Below are 15,376 nucleotides of genomic sequence, written 5' to 3' on the forward strand. Positions count from 1 at the left end.
AGTAGTAAGAGTTAGCACACATATAGTTCATAAACAGCACCCCTAAGGGACAGAAGTCCTGAGTTCCAGTACAGAAGGGTGTAGAACCCTTGGAACTGAAGGTACAGGAGTAGAGAATTGTAACAAAAATAGTATGCTCAAGGCATGAACTGACAAAATACAACTGATTTATATAAAGACAGTCTCTTACTTTGCTTATTGTAATTAATTCTGTTTTGTCTGAGTCTTGCCACCATGTCTGCCTGTGTAAAGAATTATAAAAAAGGTAAGTGAGTGGCAAATGAATACTCTGAGCACACTCACTTATACTCTTGAAATATTATTCCTCAAATTACACTTGCCTTTTTTGATTTTGATTTCCAAATTTTTGGCCAGAGACATAAACGGAACATTAATAATTGATACTCAACTTTCTTACTTATCTGTTTCCGACTCAAAAATGAAAACACCACAGCTTGCAGATGGGCGCCGGTATAATAGTAGTACACCAGGCAGTAAGTTCTACAATCATGATTGCGGGAAGTAGAACTGCACCAAACTTCATCGGCCGCCAGCGTCAGGGGATAGTAAGGAAAGCGGCAGATTAACTGAGAAGAGGCTTTAAGGCAGTTATAAGATGTTCTTCTTCGCCTTCTGCAATGCTATACGGAGATCATGGTCATGCTAAACAGTTACTCCAGACTATATTTTCGATCCAATACATACATAGGTTTCCCAAGCGTAAGGAGACTGATAAAAACGTCCGCGAATTCCGTTGCACCAGTATATACATGCGATCCCGTAGGAAGTTTATCTAACCGAATTTTTTTTAAACAATTCACCGAAGCAATGAATCATACAGAATTTTTTTCGTGGGACTGAAAGGCCGTTGTCTCGTGTCATGATGACGATCCTTTAAACCATTGAATCAAATTTTCGCAGAACTAGAAGCCCATTGTTCGTGTTGAGATGACGGACCCTTATTATCCTAAAAACGATCGTAAGTATATTACAGTACATTCCCTCTTTTTAGACGATTCGGAGTGTGTCTTACCATCGATGACAATCTGACATTGTCGGTCCAATGCTCGTCTTTACCACGAAAGTCCTCAATGACGATGGAGTTCATGCCTCTCGAGGTCTCGTGCACGGCAAACTCGGGATAGGTCGCATTACCCGAATCGATGTGTGATACGAAGATAGAATTCGTTTGATCACCAATACGTAGACGACTGTTGAACACCACCAACAGAGAGTTGGAATACAGTTTAGCCCGGATGATGGCGAGGCAGACGTAGTAGTTCAGGTGAGGAAGGGCGAAGAAGCATGCTACTTCCGCTATTGCCATGAGGGCTGAAAGTACGGCATCGAAAATAGGTTAGAAAGGCTTCAGACAGTAAACGGTATGAAACAATGAATGAAGCACCTGTCAAAGAGCCAGTTTCGATGATCAACCGAATAAGTTTTGATATTAGTGCATGAGTGGCGCGAATCCCAGAATCACCGCGTTTAAGCTATTTGAAAATGAAGGCATAGTGAGACGCGGATAATGCATACGATGAAATAGCTGCCAGCTACTGACAAGTACTGTCATCGACGCAGCAATGACTAAATCGCACAGCGCACTCCCAGATAACCAAATCTAAATAATGACGAAGAGGCATTGAGCAACAATTTAATCCAAGTGACTCGCAAGAATACTCACAGTAATAGCGACGAACGCTTTTGAATTCACCAAGCTATACTTAGCAGCTAGATGAGCCTGCGCGCCGCCAATGATGCCAGCAACTGCTTGGGTGAGCGCAATCTGATGAATCGGTCAGATGAGCTATTACCTTGAAGTCGGGGTAAATATACCACGTACCACGGAGATGCCGAGCGTGAGCGCTTTTGATTTTGACAAGACATAGATCCGGTATGTGTAGCATAGTTGTACAGCGCAGCTCACTGTCAATGTATGTTCAGTAGCAGGCCAGATAGTTAACATTTCCGCAGAAGACGGACCTATGCCTGATAAAACGGGTACAGCGAGCCAGCCTGTCTGCACCGAGTCCAAAGCACTCACGTCTCCAAAATGCCGCGCATACATATAGAATGCATCGTGGGTAAGGAGGAGAGTCTGCGCTATCTCAATTAGATAGATTATGTAGACAAGGGCTTTGAAGGGCGTCGAGTCCCTTGGAAAAGCTAAGTGGTAAAGATCTAAACCAGAGTGATTTAGTGATTCTGAGCATATCAATATTCTAGCGTGCACATACAAACTTGAACGGTCAAGATTCCGAAGAGTCCCCAGTGAATGAAATCCGCTAAAAGCTACAGAACGGATCCGTTGGAAAGAAGGGAATATTCATATGCACAACACGTACAATTGGGCCAGCACTGAAGCAAAGGGCAGGATATTAGCAGAGATTTTAAGTTATGGTGTTTTCTCTACTCACATCTTCGCAATGTCCGGCGGAATCGCGGGGGTAGCCATGGATGAGACCTGTCAGCCGATTCTAAGGCGGTCTTCAGCTAAATGAGACGCACCATGTTATATGCCGTTCAAAGAAGCAACTCCAAGAACATGCTGAGAGTATAACCGCTCAATGAGAATCGAATTTGATATGGAAGCGACGGTCTGTATCAATCGGACGACGACAAAAATAGTTGTCCAATGGTGCAAGCAAAACTCCATGATTCTATCACGGGAACAGATATATGACTTCGAAACTTGATTAGTAATATCAGTAATGTGCATATCGAAACCAACCTAGAATAGAATAGCCGGCATACAAGAGTTTTTTCGAAGTCGGTGGCACAGAACGTCAGAACCCCTGTTGGCAAGGTTTAAATGCGTGTCGTCCGTGATGTCTGGCTAGTAGAGGCATTGCTTAACAGCTAACCATGTCGCATAAAAAATACCTATAAAAAAACGCGTTCCATCACTAGAGTGATGCGGAACATACCAGCTATCAACGACCCGAGTCTTCAACTCGTTGTGTCCGCTAGTTCAGTGTGATGCTTATGGTTGAATGTTTGAAAAGAGAAAAGCAGAGGGGAGCGGAAAGAGACGAAAATATTCTTACTTGAGAAATGGAAGAGGCCAGAACAGTTTACACCCGATGGCGGAAGTGGGAATTATCCTTATACTTAGTTACTTTCCCTTGTGAGCGGCACTGAAGACAACTATAGCTACCAGCCACCATCTGCTCAATCATTCTCTGAGGATATTTTCTCCGCGAAAGTAGAATTCTGGATTGTTCTTTGCGTTAAGACCTCATTTTCGTTGGAAACTGTACTGCATGAGAATAATTGGTCTTGTCTTCCTCCGAGCACACGGCCTCTGCGAAGAACATTGAGCGCTGATGCTTGAAGTTGTTAAGGCGGTTAGTCCGGCGTGCTTTCGATTTCAGTTTGGAAAAAAATTAATTTGAGCCGCACGTGTGTTCTCTACAAAAGGCATGCGACGTTTTCGTTACAGAGCGCAAGCTACCTACAACGCACTCGCACCTAAAAATAAGGTGATAAGTACACCAAGATGCAGAATGTAAAAATCGGCTGCAGAAGAGTATACATACCAGTGATAATGTCGACAAGCTCGTTCGTGATAGCGGCCTGGCGACCACGGTTGTACTGAAGCGTGAGGCTATTGATCATGTCACCCGCATTCTTGGACGCGTTATCCATGGCATTTCGGCTAAGACGCATCAATCGTAAGCACAAAAGGATAGAAACTGAAAAAGCAAGAGGCCCACCGAGAGCTAATTTCACACGCATGGCTCTCAACAAGCGCGGAGAAAATGGCATTTGCGAGTGTGAATTCAGCGAGATCTTTTGTCACATCATCCTCCATTTCGTAAGCCTTGAAGCCAGCTGAAAGAAAATACTTCAGTTTGTAAGAATACGTCCCCGGAGTTTCGATAGCTCACGAGCTTCCTTAAGCGACTCCTCGCCAGCAACGACCGTCTTTGTCGCCTCAAACGAAATAGCCGAAATAAATTTATTGTAGACGATATGGACCTCATCATACTTCACACCGGACGTCGTTATCAAGTCCGCGACGGAGGCAGCATCGGCAAAGGTGGGCACGTCACGACCGATTTGATTGAATGTGAGGACAAGATTCCCGCCGAGAGCACGAGAAAGTTGTGCTTTGGACTTATCACCAATGACCATGATTGGTGTATCCTGCTCGGTTTCACCTTCCTTGAAATCCCGACGAGTGGCCTTGGATACAGAAGAATGGATACCACCGCAGAGACCTTTGTCGGAGGAGATGACAAGATAGAGCTTGCGTTTAGCACCTTCCTCGGGAGGAGCATTCTGGAAAATCTCTGCGCACAGGAGAGTATAATGCGTCAGGCCATGTCACGGCCAAATCGGAATAAATGCACGCACCGGTATTAGCAGCACCGTATTGTTTGCCAGTTTGCATCGCGCGCTGCGCCTTCGCCAGTTTCGTCGACGCAATCATTTTCATCGACTACACACCCATACAAATACAAAACTCGGCATCAGAAAAACCCACTTTCCGTACCATCATTTGAGTATTCGCACCTTGGTGATTTTCTCAATGTTGCGAACGGACTTGAGTCGAAGCTCAAGTTCACGAAGCGTCGCCATGTTGCGCGCGCCAGCGGGCGCAGTCAGAGGGGACTGCTGTGCAGCCGTGCGGCCGAGGGCGAGCGAGCGCCGTGCCAACATTGTGGAGAGAGAAATTAAAGGAGTGCGAGATGGACAAACGCAGAGGCGAGGAGCACTCACTGCGACGTTGACGAGCATCGGGAACAGCCGGGTATTTTCTAACGTATTTAATTACATAATATACTTTCCTGTTTTAGGCCTGAGTCATGCAATCACCATTCCCCACCGTCTTACCTGCCGTCTTCCACGATCTCTTCGATACACTCCTATCATAACAGCAAAAATGGCATCCGAGGAGCCCATGTTTGACCCCTCTCTGAAGAAAAAGAAGAAGAAGAAGACCGTAGCCTTCTCAGAGGACCCACTGGGCGCTGATGCGGACCCTACAACCCCGGCGCCGCCACTAGAGGATGACGACGCTCCCGCAACAGTTCACGAGCAGATGAAGCAGAGTGCGATGGGAAACGGTGATGACGCGGTAAAGGAGAACGGTGATGATGACTTTAAGGCGATGTTTGGAGATCTTAAGAAGAAGAAAAAGAAGAAGGAAATCCCGATGGACTTGGTGCATACATTCTGTACTTTACTATTCGGATTGTTTACTGATTTTTGTTTTACACAGGGTACAGAAGGCTCTGGGGCTTCAACACCGGCTGAAGGAGCAGCTACTCCGGACCTTGACTTCTCGGACCTTAAAAAGAAAAAGAAGAAGAGAGAAATCCCGCTCGACTTGGGCGAGGATTCAGGTGCATCGACGCCCGTGGCAAAGGAAGGAGACGATGGTACTGCTCCAGCAGAGGATCTTGATTTCAGCGACCTGAAGAAGAAAAAGAAATCGACTAAAAAGAAAGCCGCGTTCGACTTAGAGGCATTTGAACGCGAGCTCGGAGAGGCGCAGGGCGATGTTGTTGATGGCACTCATCTTGATCATTTTGACGAGAATGAGCTAGGAGACGATGTCTTTTCTCACGGTGGGGCTGCAGGTGATGGCGGAGCGGAGCCATGGCTCGGAAGTGACAGAGATTACACTTACCCTGAGGTATTTCTCCTGCTTTGACTGTTTCGAGCATTTAGTGAATTTTTTGTCTGCCCTCTAGCTGCTTCACAGATTCTATAACCTCCTTCATGCACAAAATCCCTCGTTACTATCGTCTGCTGGTAAGCGGTACACTATTCCCCCACCGTCCGTCCATCGAGAAGGGAACAAGAAGTCGATTTTTGCCAACGTCAACGACATATGCAAGAGGATGCACAGGCCGTTAGACCACGTCACGCAGTTTATGTTTGCAGAAATGGGAACAACTGGTTCTCTGGATGGGTCTAGTCGGTTAGTCATCAAAGGTCGGTTCCAACAAAAGCAACTTGAAAACGTTTTGAGGCGATACATTGGTCAGCAACTTCTGTCTGATACGGGTATGCTATGACTAACACGATATTTTATAGTCGAGTACGTGACGTGCAAGACATGCAGGTCCCCAGACACGGTGTTGCAGAAGGAGAACCGTATTTTCTTCGTGTCCTGTGAATCGTGCGGGTCGAGGCGGTCTGTGCAGACGATCAAGACTGGATACCAGGCACAAGTTGGGCGCAGAAAGAAAGCTGCACAATGAAGAAGTAGGATATATGAGTGACCGTGTTTGTAGCATCTTATACAAGCTGTATCATGCTGCTGTATCTTCCAGCCAATCCGTTCATCTGCTTTTGTAGTTAGAGTTGCTAAGTTCATGCTAGCCAATTAGTAGTGCGAGTATGTAAGCATTGCCATATTTAGCAAGCGTGTTTCAGTCAGTGAGAATTGCTAAGTACTTGCTTGCACTGGACTAGGACCTCCGTTGGGTCTACGCCCTCTTCCTTCTCTCTTCCTAGTTCCTTCCACCACCATCCCCCGCCCCTCCACCGGGCGCTGTGCGAGAATAAAAACAATATGCGCGTCCGCACGCTCGAGATACGATGGCACGACAGCAAGCCAATTAACTCGTGTGACTTCCAGCCCGCGCCCTCAAAGAAGGCGCGCCCGGCGAATGAGAGGGACTTCGCGTCCCAGTCCTACAGACTTGCAACTGCGGGCGAGGACAACAATGTCAGAGTATGTCATTCGCCCTTGACCCAAGCAGTAACGCATGACTTGACGCGTATCAACGCTATTTAGATATGGATGGTCTATCCAAATATCCTCCCACCTAGTGTGGCTCAGAGCGCGTCCGCGTCGGGGTCGTCCGTCCAGCCTACGCCGCACCCGCCGCGCGTCGAGTACCTCTCCACTCTTTCAAAACACCATGCCCCGGTTAACGTCGTACGGTTTAGTCCGAACGGTGAGCAATGAACGCGTCTTCTGACTGATGAGTCGTGGAATGGAACTGAATCAATTACCCGCTTAGGAGAACTGATTGCTTCTGCTGGTGACGGTACGTAGATGTTCTGCTTGGCTGGTACCGGGCACGGCATTTCAGTGTGCATTTCAATCTTGGAACGTTACGTGTAGAGGAGTCCAGTTCATTCGGAGGCGTATCTTAGGATAGACCTGTTTATTCATTTCGAGACGTTGGGCGTTTTGCCGTTGATATCCGATCAGCACATTTGAATTACCATACCCGATCTTAGCCAATTTTGACGAAAACATCTCAATACTGACTCGAATTCACTTCCAGATGGCATGGTGATAGTATGGTCGCCCTCGGCTTCGGCGCCAAACGCGGCGTACGGCTCCGAACCGGACGAGCACTCATACGAGAAGGAGTTCTGGAAGGCACGTACTCCATTTCGATGCTCGACAATGCAAGTATATGATCTTGCATGGAGTCCAACCGGGGAATATATTATCGCGGGAAGCACGGACAATACGGCACGCATCTTCAATTCTGTGGATGGAAAGTGCTTGCGTGAGATTGCCGAGCACAGTCATTTCGTGCAGGGAGTAGCCTGGGATCCGCTCAACGAGTACATTGCGACACAAAGCAGCGACCGCGCTGTACATGTCTATAATTTTTCGACGAAGCACGGTACCTTTGACATGCACGCTGTGGGACGAAATATGAAGATGAATGTGAGAGCTAGCAGAACGCCCAGCGTTGGGGTTGGTCGGAAGCGCCCACGTTCGCATCGCAAAGAATCGACTGCGAGTGACGCAGAGTCGGCGATTGCGTCAGATAGAGACGAAATATACCCACCACCGCCTCCTGTTAGTATGCCAATTCCAATGACGCCTGCGCCTTCGATTGCAAGCACACCATCTGCTTCCGGTCCGGCCTTCATGCCGCCACCGTCTGAACGGACAATGTCGAGACGATCGTCCTTCAGCTCGGTTGCACCGGGTTCGCCAGCCCCCTCGCATTATAGTGCTAGTCATACGGGTCGTTCTCCGTCTCCTATGCCTCCACTACCTGCCATCCGCGCCCCTCCAAGTCCACAACTAATTGCTCAATCACGATTATATGGCGATGAGAGCTTCACAAACTTTTATCGACGGCTTACATTTAGCCCTGATGGTGCGCTTTTGCTGACACCTTCCGGGCACTTTGAGGACCCGAGCAACATCGCGTCTCTGATGGCGGGCGAGTCTTCGTCGCGTGGGCGGCGTGGGAATCCTGCGGATAGCACACTCACCGACCCAACGTCCGCGTCGTCGGTATTCATTTATTCCCGAGCTAACTTTGCTCGTCCACCGATTGCACAACTTCCTGGACATAAGAAAGCGAGCGTTGCAGTCAGGTTTTCTCCTGTGTTGTATGATTTGCGCCCTGGTGTAACGGGTGCACAAGCACCACCGGAACCGCGAACTGTGAACGTTGCGGTTGAACGTGGAAATAGCGAACAGATTGACATAGACATGGTTGGCCCGTTGCCTTTATCCGCTTCCGCTGTATCTACGAGTGATCCACAGTCGCAGGGCGTGAAGCGCCCCGATTCTCGTAGTCAATCGCGTGTTGGGCCTTCACCGTCTCCGCAGACCCCGCATCCTTCTCAGACGCTTCCTTCACCGGCTCTTTCTGCTGTAGATGGACCGCCGCAAACTCCTGCGCAAAGGTCTGCAACACCGTCAACGGCTGGAACGAGTACTAGCGCTGGCGTGCAAGCACAGAACACGCATCAGCAGACTGGTTCAGTTTTCGCATTGCCCTACAGGATGCTGTTTGCGGTCGCGACTATGGATACAATTACGATTCACGACACGCAGCAGGCGAGCCCCATCGCGTTGCTGACAAAGTTACATTATGACGAGTTCACTGATATGACTTGGTATGTGTTCCCTGCCTGAGTTCAGGCTTTGTTGCTTTGCTAATGATGTTTTTTGCATGGGATAGGTCTCCAGATGGGCAGTGTCTGATGTTGACCTCTCGTGATGGATACTGCACAATTGTGATATTCGACCAGATCCTTCCAGCACACCATACGCAACAACACGCACTACAACTGCAGTCGATTGCGTTGGTACATCAGCATGGACACCACACCCACCATGCTCATTCACACTCTCAAGTATCAGGCTCGACCTCCACATCAACACATGTGACACCTTTGCCAACACCTGCGAAGCGCACTGCACCGTTACCGCCTTTGGATAAGCCCGTTTCTAGTGCTGGGACGAGCACGAGTGCGCCACCTGAATCTGCGACCTCAGGAACGTCAGTAGTTTCTGCGTCCAGTGAGCTAGCAACAGCGCAAGTGTCTCCTGCAACTCCAGAAGTTCAGAATACGGAGCCCGATAATGCTAAACCTGCGAGTTCGACTTCGGTAGAGCCACCGAAGAAGAAACGGAGGGTTGCATTGACTCGCGTGGGAGACGTCGATTCATGATCCATGAATAATGGTACGAAAAAAAAATTAAGTGATTTTATGCTTGGTACGCCATATCTATTCTATTTCTCCCCAAATATACGTACATTGGATACGTACATTCTCCTGCCATTACCACTGTTTAAGCGTAGGGCAAAGATCTTGTTTGTTCCTGCCTATGAGCTCTCTTGAGTTTCTAGTTCCTAGCACCTTCCTATCTCGTCTCGTTACCTCATTTTGACTTTATTCCTACGTTTGACCTTCTATGATATATTTTTCTCCCTTGATCCTCCAATATCGACTCTATTTCTTAAAAGCGAATTCCTTGGTTTGGTCTACCTATCCTCTATACTTGTTCTTTCTGTCACCACGGCACAATTATGATTATGTTGACTCGGTCTAACAGTGGACAGTTGAGAGTGAAGTTGTTCATAGTTCTATGCTATTGCTCGACGAACACACATGCGATGATCCTGGTTGCCGTTAGGCTTGGCAGGGTGCTATAAGGTTAAATATCGTCATAGTGGTTTGCATAAGTGAGGGCATCCCATCGAGTGAAATACACGTAGCAATGCAGAGTATAACATTAGAATATCAGTATGTAGAAATTGGTATATAAATCCACAGGATAACCTAAGCCAGAATATCTGATAAATGATGAGGTCCGATTCACATGCAACAGAGTACCTATGAATCAAAATGTCTCTGTACAGTTAGCCGAACCCTCCTTCGTACGAGCAAGGACGCCTTTCACACTCCGAATAGCATTTTGCCTTGCGTTGACTAATCGCTTCGCACGAACAACGTCTGGTACAGGTGGGAGGAGCATTGCACGATAATCCGGGGCCTCCTTTCGTACCGAAGTGGACGAGTTGCCTGGCGGTTCGATCCCATCTGCACTGTTCTGGTTATTGGAAGGTGCTGACGGAGAAAGTGTAGCTAGTTCGGCACGTAGCTGTGCGAGTTGATCGTCAAGCTCTTTGAGCTCCTCTATAGCAGCTTCTACTTCTTCAATGGCTTTGAATGTTTGGCATACTTCACGTGTGCATGTTTCGATGTGCGTAAATCGCACAGGACCAAGGAGCGTACCGCCGAACCTACAGTGTTGTATTTGCTCCAGAATTGAATTAAGGGTCAGAGGTGGGCTTCTTACCATCGACTCACGATAACTACTACATCAATAACTCCTTCTTTCTCCATTGCTCGTAAAATACTTTGACCTCCTCTGTCCTCGCCGTCATCGTCTTTTCTGCTTGTCAGCTCGAAATCGTCTGGTCCGCCCAGACCATCCTTCCCTTTCTTCAGTACCATACATCTCCAAGCAGAAATCTCGTGAGATGCAGGTTTTGAGTGGTTGAATACATGCTTATGGTATGTGCGTATGCGTTGCGCTTCCGCGGGGGACGAAGCACGATAAATTGTTCCAATGAAAGTGGAATCACGGTCGTGTATTGCGGTGGAGGTTGCAAGGGAAGTAGGAGGAGGATTATTTGAGGTAACGAATCCGTCCAGATTCGAGGGTGGCATATTAAGTATGCAAGAAAAAAAGAGACGAACAAAATGCGGAGGCAAATTCCACAGCAATTCAGTTGTTAATTTCAGTAGCGTAGAGTAAGCGCACGTGAGGTACTTTTTCCAAAAAAGGATTTGCATTGACTTCTATGCCACCGCTATAATCGCAATACTTCTGGAATAGAAAGAAACACTACTAGCATCATTTTTCTAATATGTTTATCTAACTCCCCGCTTTGTTTTGTCCAACTTGTTTGAATTCACTACCTAGATCATAAAAAAGTTTCCAAGAGTTGTTGCAAGCTACAGATATTGATAAGGCCTTCGTGATTCACTAAGAGCAAATAATTAGACAGATTGTATAACTTGCTGGGCAATTATTTGGAATATTCTCCTCAGCTTAGATGCATAACTCACTGGAAGAATCGTCTAGGGTGCACTGCAGCTTCTTGAGAAAGTTACTAACAGGCTTCCTACTTTCAGTATAATGGGAAACACATACTGATAAACAGCTGATTGGCACAGGGTAGCTCAAAGCCCTATAATTACCAAAAATAATTACACAGCTTGTCAAAGAGCAATTACAGACAGGATGCAAGATGCTGTCACTTGTGTCTGTGTAGGAGGATACTGATTAGCAGGCGTGGGAATAACTGAATTCGGATTATCGGCTGTATTTGTGCACCGTCTCCACTCAGCCTCTTGGCCGTACTCTCCACCATCCTCGTCACCACAACACATCGCGGCGACAGAGGCACAGCACAGAGGACACTACCACTTCTTGCGCCGCCTTCATACAGCATTCGCACCATTGCCTCTCCAGAACCTCGGGGCTTACCGACGCTTTGGCTTCTCACCCTCCACGGTCAGGTGCTACCCTAGCTTTGGTTGAGTGCTCGACGAATCCGGCGTGCTGGACCTAAATAAGGAGCAGGCTGGTACAACTGGTAGCTCTCTGACATCTTACACTAACCATGGAGGACTTTGGGATTGTCTATATCATCGAGAATGCCCAGCAGTTTTGGTCAGGTGTGTCTCATTTTGCCCCTCATTCTCAATACACTCGGCTTATTTCCTGATCCTACGTTCGGTCTACAGAGCTTGAGGATATCCTGCGGATATCTGAGGATGCGAGTTTGGGTCAGCTAGATGCGACTCTATCGCGCTTCGTTTCTTTCTGCGCGACATACCATGGTGCGTTTACACGGTTGGTCTGCACTGAATCGTGCTCAGCATGTCCTCCAGAACAATATCTGCAATCACCTATCCAGCTGGAGCACGCATGCTCGCTTCTCCTGCAGTGTGATCTTTTTACGTTTCACTCGGAGAGGATGCGCGAGCGACTCCTGGAAGACGCAGAGAAGGTTCGTCCCTGTTTCCTCCTGTCACCTCCGGTCCGAGCCTAACGGACCTTTCCCTTGGCAGACCACCGACCCTCACGGCCAACTCATATTGTTCCAAATTCTCCTACAATACGGCCGCAACCATCCAAGCTTTCTTCGTTCACAAAAGAAATGGGCTCCCCTGCTTCCCCTGCTTATGGATTACGTCCTGCTCGACTTTGATCCGGAAGTAGAAGACCTTGCTACGAGCTCGGGATGGAATAAAACATTACCTACCCCTATCGAAGCGAATTTGCGGATCTTGGCTGTCGGGATTCTTTACGAAGTATGCAGAGTACAGAAGTTTTCTCTGGCGGATTTACGTGGGTGTTAATAACCGAGGGTGCATGACGTATAGCTGACGGAATGGATTTTCATCTAGGAGTCTTTGACGATGCCTTCATTGATTTTCTTTTCGATCTCGTCGAACAAACTCGACATATGCAAGATGAAGCGTTGAATTACTCGCTCATTAAATTAATAGTAGGTGTTGTGATTTGTCCTGGTTGTTACAATATATTAACTTCTGTCCAATCAGGTCGCATTAAACGAACAATTCATGGTTGCGACTGTCTCGTCAAGTACATCTAGTAATGGCCATAAGGATTCAAAACACTTGCCTGCAGAGCAGAACAACCGAGTACTTCGTGTCCTCATGCTTCGATTGAATTCTAGCAAAACATTTGGCGAAAATATGATTTTCATGCTAAATCGCGCTGGTGAGTTGTTATACGTTGCACGAGTCAGCCCACATCGTTTAGTTCACCGATTCTTCATATTAGGCCGTACACCGGAAGATTTATGCATGCAATTGTTGGTTCTGAAAATATTGTACCTATTATTTACGACAAAAGGCACAACTGAATATTTCTACACCAATGATTTGCGTGTCCTTGTCGATGTGTTCTTGCGGGAACTTGTTGACCTGGACGAAGATAGCGAATCAGTACGTTTCTCGTAGATTCTTATTTGTATTACAGCTAAGTAATCCGTAAATAGTTACGACACACCTACCTCCGCGTACTCCATCCCCTCCTCACACGCACTCAGCTCCGCTCGGTGCCATACAAACGGCCGCAGGTCGTACGAACATTAGAGTCTCTAATCAGCCATTCAAGCATCCGAGATATCAATCCTACGACTAAGCGTCTCGTTGAACGATGTCTATCAGGTGACTGGTGCGTGCAACTACGGCGCGTTAACTCGCCCGGATCGGACACAACCGCGACCGGATTCAGTACTGGTACAAGCAGAGGTAATAGTCCTGGTGTGGCTGACACGGTGTCAACGGCTAAGGACGAATATATTCCGACATCGTCGCCGGATAGCCCTCACTTTTTGAAGCCACGCGAGAGGCAGCATTCGATAAAGGCAAGCAAGAGTGTTGAGAACCTAAGGAAGACAAACGGTACGAAGGGCAAAACACACGGCGAATCTTACACAAAACACGGGAATGCCAGCGTGTTAAACCTCCAGTCAATTGGTGCTGCCCTTCCGGCTACATCATTACCTGTTTCACCCACTTCACCGATTACAAATGTCAAGCTGCCTCAACGTGCCTCGACACTACCTGATCAGAATCTATCGTCTTCGTCGAGTGCGTCTCTCCCATCTTCCGTCTCCTCTCTGGATCAGCTCGCTGGAGCGACTAGTTCACCGAAACACCCTCCTTCGATTTCACGAGTGCACAGCCATCAAGGCACTTCATCCGGATCTACCCCTGCCCCTCCGGCTGTAACTGTACACTCCAGTTCACTCGGACAAGTCGTTGACAGCATCGTGTCTCCTACGCCCGTCCAACACTCCTCAGGTCGTTCTCAATCTTCGATGTCAGGAAAGAAGAACTTTTCTTACAACCCAAGCTCAAACTCGACTTCACGTTCTTATGAGCAGGAAAGACAACGACGAAGTGCACCGCCCACACCGCCACCGAAACGACGCAAACCGCCTGCGATACCTGTCGAGAAAACGGCACGTACGGCGGGTGGAGCGACAATGATGACTATCGCTTCTTCGTCTGTGACAGGGGGTAGGAAGGCGCCTAGTCCACTGAGCAGAGTGCATCCTGTAAATCCGTCCTAACATTTGTTCGTTACGATTTTCTTTTTCGGTGATGAAGCTTTTCTCTCTCTTTTAATTTTTGTATATAGTCTGAGGATATTAATCGTATCGAGGCTTCATAAACATTTCGCTCATGCACACAATTTTCGTTCACTTTTTTTTCTATTACACTTTTATCACATGCCTAGATGAACAGACTTCTTTTCGACCTTTCATTGCATGCCATGTATTGTACATCTCATCTCATCAATATCAGCAGCAGGTTATATCTACTGTGTGCATTGACCTGTCTGGCTTTATGTTTATACAAACTCGGCATGGCCTCGAAGGATTCGATTAGGATCTGTATTCCGGTAAGCTGAGAAAGTCAAAAGAGTAATCTTGCAGCCAAGGTATTATTTATTGTGCGAAGTCACTTGGCGAATCAACTTGATAATGCCCACAGAAACCAATAGTCTGTACAAATTTGAATCACTTTTGACTGTGATATCATTATCCCTGCATATTTTCGCCAAATCGATATCAGCCTCTTTCATAACGTTTGCTTCCTCTTCCGTAGATTGTAAGTCGTACGGTTTCGACTTATAAACACGCACAAATGTTGGTCCCTTTTGTATGTATGCTGCAAGGAAGAGAGAACATAATGTAACTCCAGATTAGTTTTGATGGCTTTGGAAGGAATGCACAAACCTGTGAACCTGCTCTTTCCGTCGTCTACCCAGCTTACCCGGAAGTTATCGCTGGTTTGCTTGTTCCAGACTAGGTAATACAATATAAGCATATATATAGATTGACCTGCACAGGGCCTCGTAAAGCTGTACTCACAGGAAATGAACTCGCTTGAGGCTTTGAATAAAGCACAGCAATATGAAAATATGGTACAGTATATGACAAAAGTATTGCACAGGTGAAAAAAAATATATAACTTCCCCAAAACACAATAATATTACACTCTGTAAATTGGTACTTGTAGTCTAGCATTTTATGAATACAACACTCTATAGAGTATTAAATTCCTTTCAAAAATGAGTGAAAGCAGAGAA

At 47.0% G+C, this 15,376-nt stretch overlaps 6 protein-coding genes across 6 annotated transcripts; 3 read left to right on the forward strand and 3 right to left on the reverse strand.

Annotated features, from left to right (window-relative positions):
• Window positions 1-772: 772 nt before the first annotated feature.
• FOMMEDRAFT_141125 (uncharacterized protein) lies at window positions 773-2,455 on the reverse strand (the record flags this gene model as incomplete). The annotated part of the gene is made up of 10 exons (XM_007267249.1): window positions 773-967; window positions 1,034-1,332; window positions 1,406-1,493; window positions 1,562-1,621; window positions 1,685-1,786; window positions 1,844-1,926; window positions 1,984-2,181; window positions 2,238-2,292; window positions 2,346-2,358; window positions 2,418-2,455. The coding sequence occupies 10 exons, from the start codon at window positions 2,453-2,455 to the stop codon at window positions 908-910; spliced, it is 996 nt and encodes a 331-aa protein (XP_007267311.1). The 3' UTR covers window positions 773-907.
• A 926-nt stretch (window positions 2,456-3,381) lies between these two features.
• FOMMEDRAFT_147072 (ATP synthase F1 gamma) lies at window positions 3,382-4,725 on the reverse strand. Its single transcript, XM_007267250.1, has 6 exons — window positions 4,519-4,725; window positions 4,360-4,444; window positions 3,891-4,295; window positions 3,717-3,834; window positions 3,540-3,658; window positions 3,382-3,471 (listed from the first exon to the last, which is right to left on the reverse strand). Exons 1-6 carry the CDS (start codon window positions 4,663-4,665, stop codon window positions 3,455-3,457), a joined length of 891 nt encoding a protein of 296 aa, XP_007267312.1. The 5' UTR covers window positions 4,666-4,725; the 3' UTR covers window positions 3,382-3,454.
• Window positions 4,726-4,852: 127 nt separating this feature from the next.
• Window positions 4,853-6,367, forward strand: FOMMEDRAFT_141127 (uncharacterized protein). Its single transcript, XM_007267251.1, has 4 exons — window positions 4,853-5,170; window positions 5,228-5,644; window positions 5,703-5,994; window positions 6,049-6,367. Exons 1-4 carry the CDS (start codon window positions 4,889-4,891, stop codon window positions 6,213-6,215), a joined length of 1,158 nt encoding a protein of 385 aa, XP_007267313.1. The 5' UTR covers window positions 4,853-4,888; the 3' UTR covers window positions 6,216-6,367.
• Window positions 6,368-6,529: 162 nt separating this feature from the next.
• Window positions 6,530-9,627, forward strand: FOMMEDRAFT_108921 (WD40 repeat-like protein; the record flags this gene model as incomplete). Its single annotated transcript, XM_007267252.1, has 5 exons — window positions 6,530-6,691; window positions 6,800-6,917; window positions 6,984-7,010; window positions 7,254-8,841; window positions 8,907-9,627. 5 exons carry the CDS (start codon window positions 6,530-6,532, stop codon window positions 9,397-9,399), a joined length of 2,388 nt encoding a protein of 795 aa, XP_007267314.1. The 3' UTR covers window positions 9,400-9,627.
• A 278-nt stretch (window positions 9,628-9,905) lies between these two features.
• FOMMEDRAFT_168493 (ribosomal protein S5 domain 2-like protein) lies at window positions 9,906-10,905 on the reverse strand (the record flags this gene model as incomplete). Its single annotated transcript, XM_007267253.1, has 2 exons — window positions 9,906-10,475; window positions 10,532-10,905. The coding sequence occupies 2 exons, from the start codon at window positions 10,903-10,905 to the stop codon at window positions 10,073-10,075; spliced, it is 777 nt and encodes a 258-aa protein (XP_007267315.1). The 3' UTR covers window positions 9,906-10,072.
• A 708-nt stretch (window positions 10,906-11,613) lies between these two features.
• Window positions 11,614-14,474, forward strand: FOMMEDRAFT_147075 (uncharacterized protein). The gene is made up of 8 exons (XM_007267254.1): window positions 11,614-11,919; window positions 11,989-12,084; window positions 12,136-12,254; window positions 12,316-12,595; window positions 12,655-12,755; window positions 12,811-12,991; window positions 13,055-13,218; window positions 13,272-14,474. The coding sequence occupies exons 1-8, from the start codon at window positions 11,865-11,867 to the stop codon at window positions 14,352-14,354; spliced, it is 2,079 nt and encodes a 692-aa protein (XP_007267316.1). The 5' UTR covers window positions 11,614-11,864; the 3' UTR covers window positions 14,355-14,474.
• Window positions 14,475-15,376: the final 902 nt, after the last annotated feature.

This window comes from Fomitiporia mediterranea (genome assembly GCF_000271605.1).
Source record: "Fomitiporia mediterranea MF3/22 unplaced genomic scaffold FOMMEscaffold_7, whole genome shotgun sequence".
Lineage (NCBI taxonomy): Eukaryota > Fungi > Basidiomycota > Agaricomycetes > Hymenochaetales > Hymenochaetaceae > Fomitiporia > Fomitiporia mediterranea.

Coding starts and splice junctions, on each gene's coding strand:
- FOMMEDRAFT_147072 (XM_007267250.1), bottom strand. CDS start 4,665: ATGTTGGCACGGCGCTCGCTCGCCCTCGGCCGCACGGCTGCACAGCAG. Junction 4,445..4,518: donor ACATTGAGAAAATCACCAAG/GTGCGAATACTC, acceptor ATGGGTGTGTAG/TCGATGAAAATGATTGCGTC. Junction 4,296..4,359: donor ATACGGTGCTGCTAATACCG/GTGCGTGCATTT, acceptor TCCTGTGCGCAG/AGATTTTCCAGAATGCTCCT.
- FOMMEDRAFT_147075 (XM_007267254.1), top strand. CDS start 11,865: ATGGAGGACTTTGGGATTGTCTATATCATCGAGAATGCCCAGCAGTTT. Junction 11,920..11,988: donor TGCCCAGCAGTTTTGGTCAG/GTGTGTCTCATT, acceptor TTCGGTCTACAG/AGCTTGAGGATATCCTGCGG. Junction 13,219..13,271: donor TGGACGAAGATAGCGAATCA/GTACGTTTCTCG, acceptor ATCCGTAAATAG/TTACGACACACCTACCTCCG.
- FOMMEDRAFT_141127 (XM_007267251.1), top strand. CDS start 4,889: ATGGCATCCGAGGAGCCCATGTTTGACCCCTCTCTGAAGAAAAAGAAG. Junction 5,171..5,227: donor AGGAAATCCCGATGGACTTG/GTGCATACATTC, acceptor TGTTTTACACAG/GGTACAGAAGGCTCTGGGGC. Junction 5,645..5,702: donor GAGATTACACTTACCCTGAG/GTATTTCTCCTG, acceptor TCTGCCCTCTAG/CTGCTTCACAGATTCTATAA.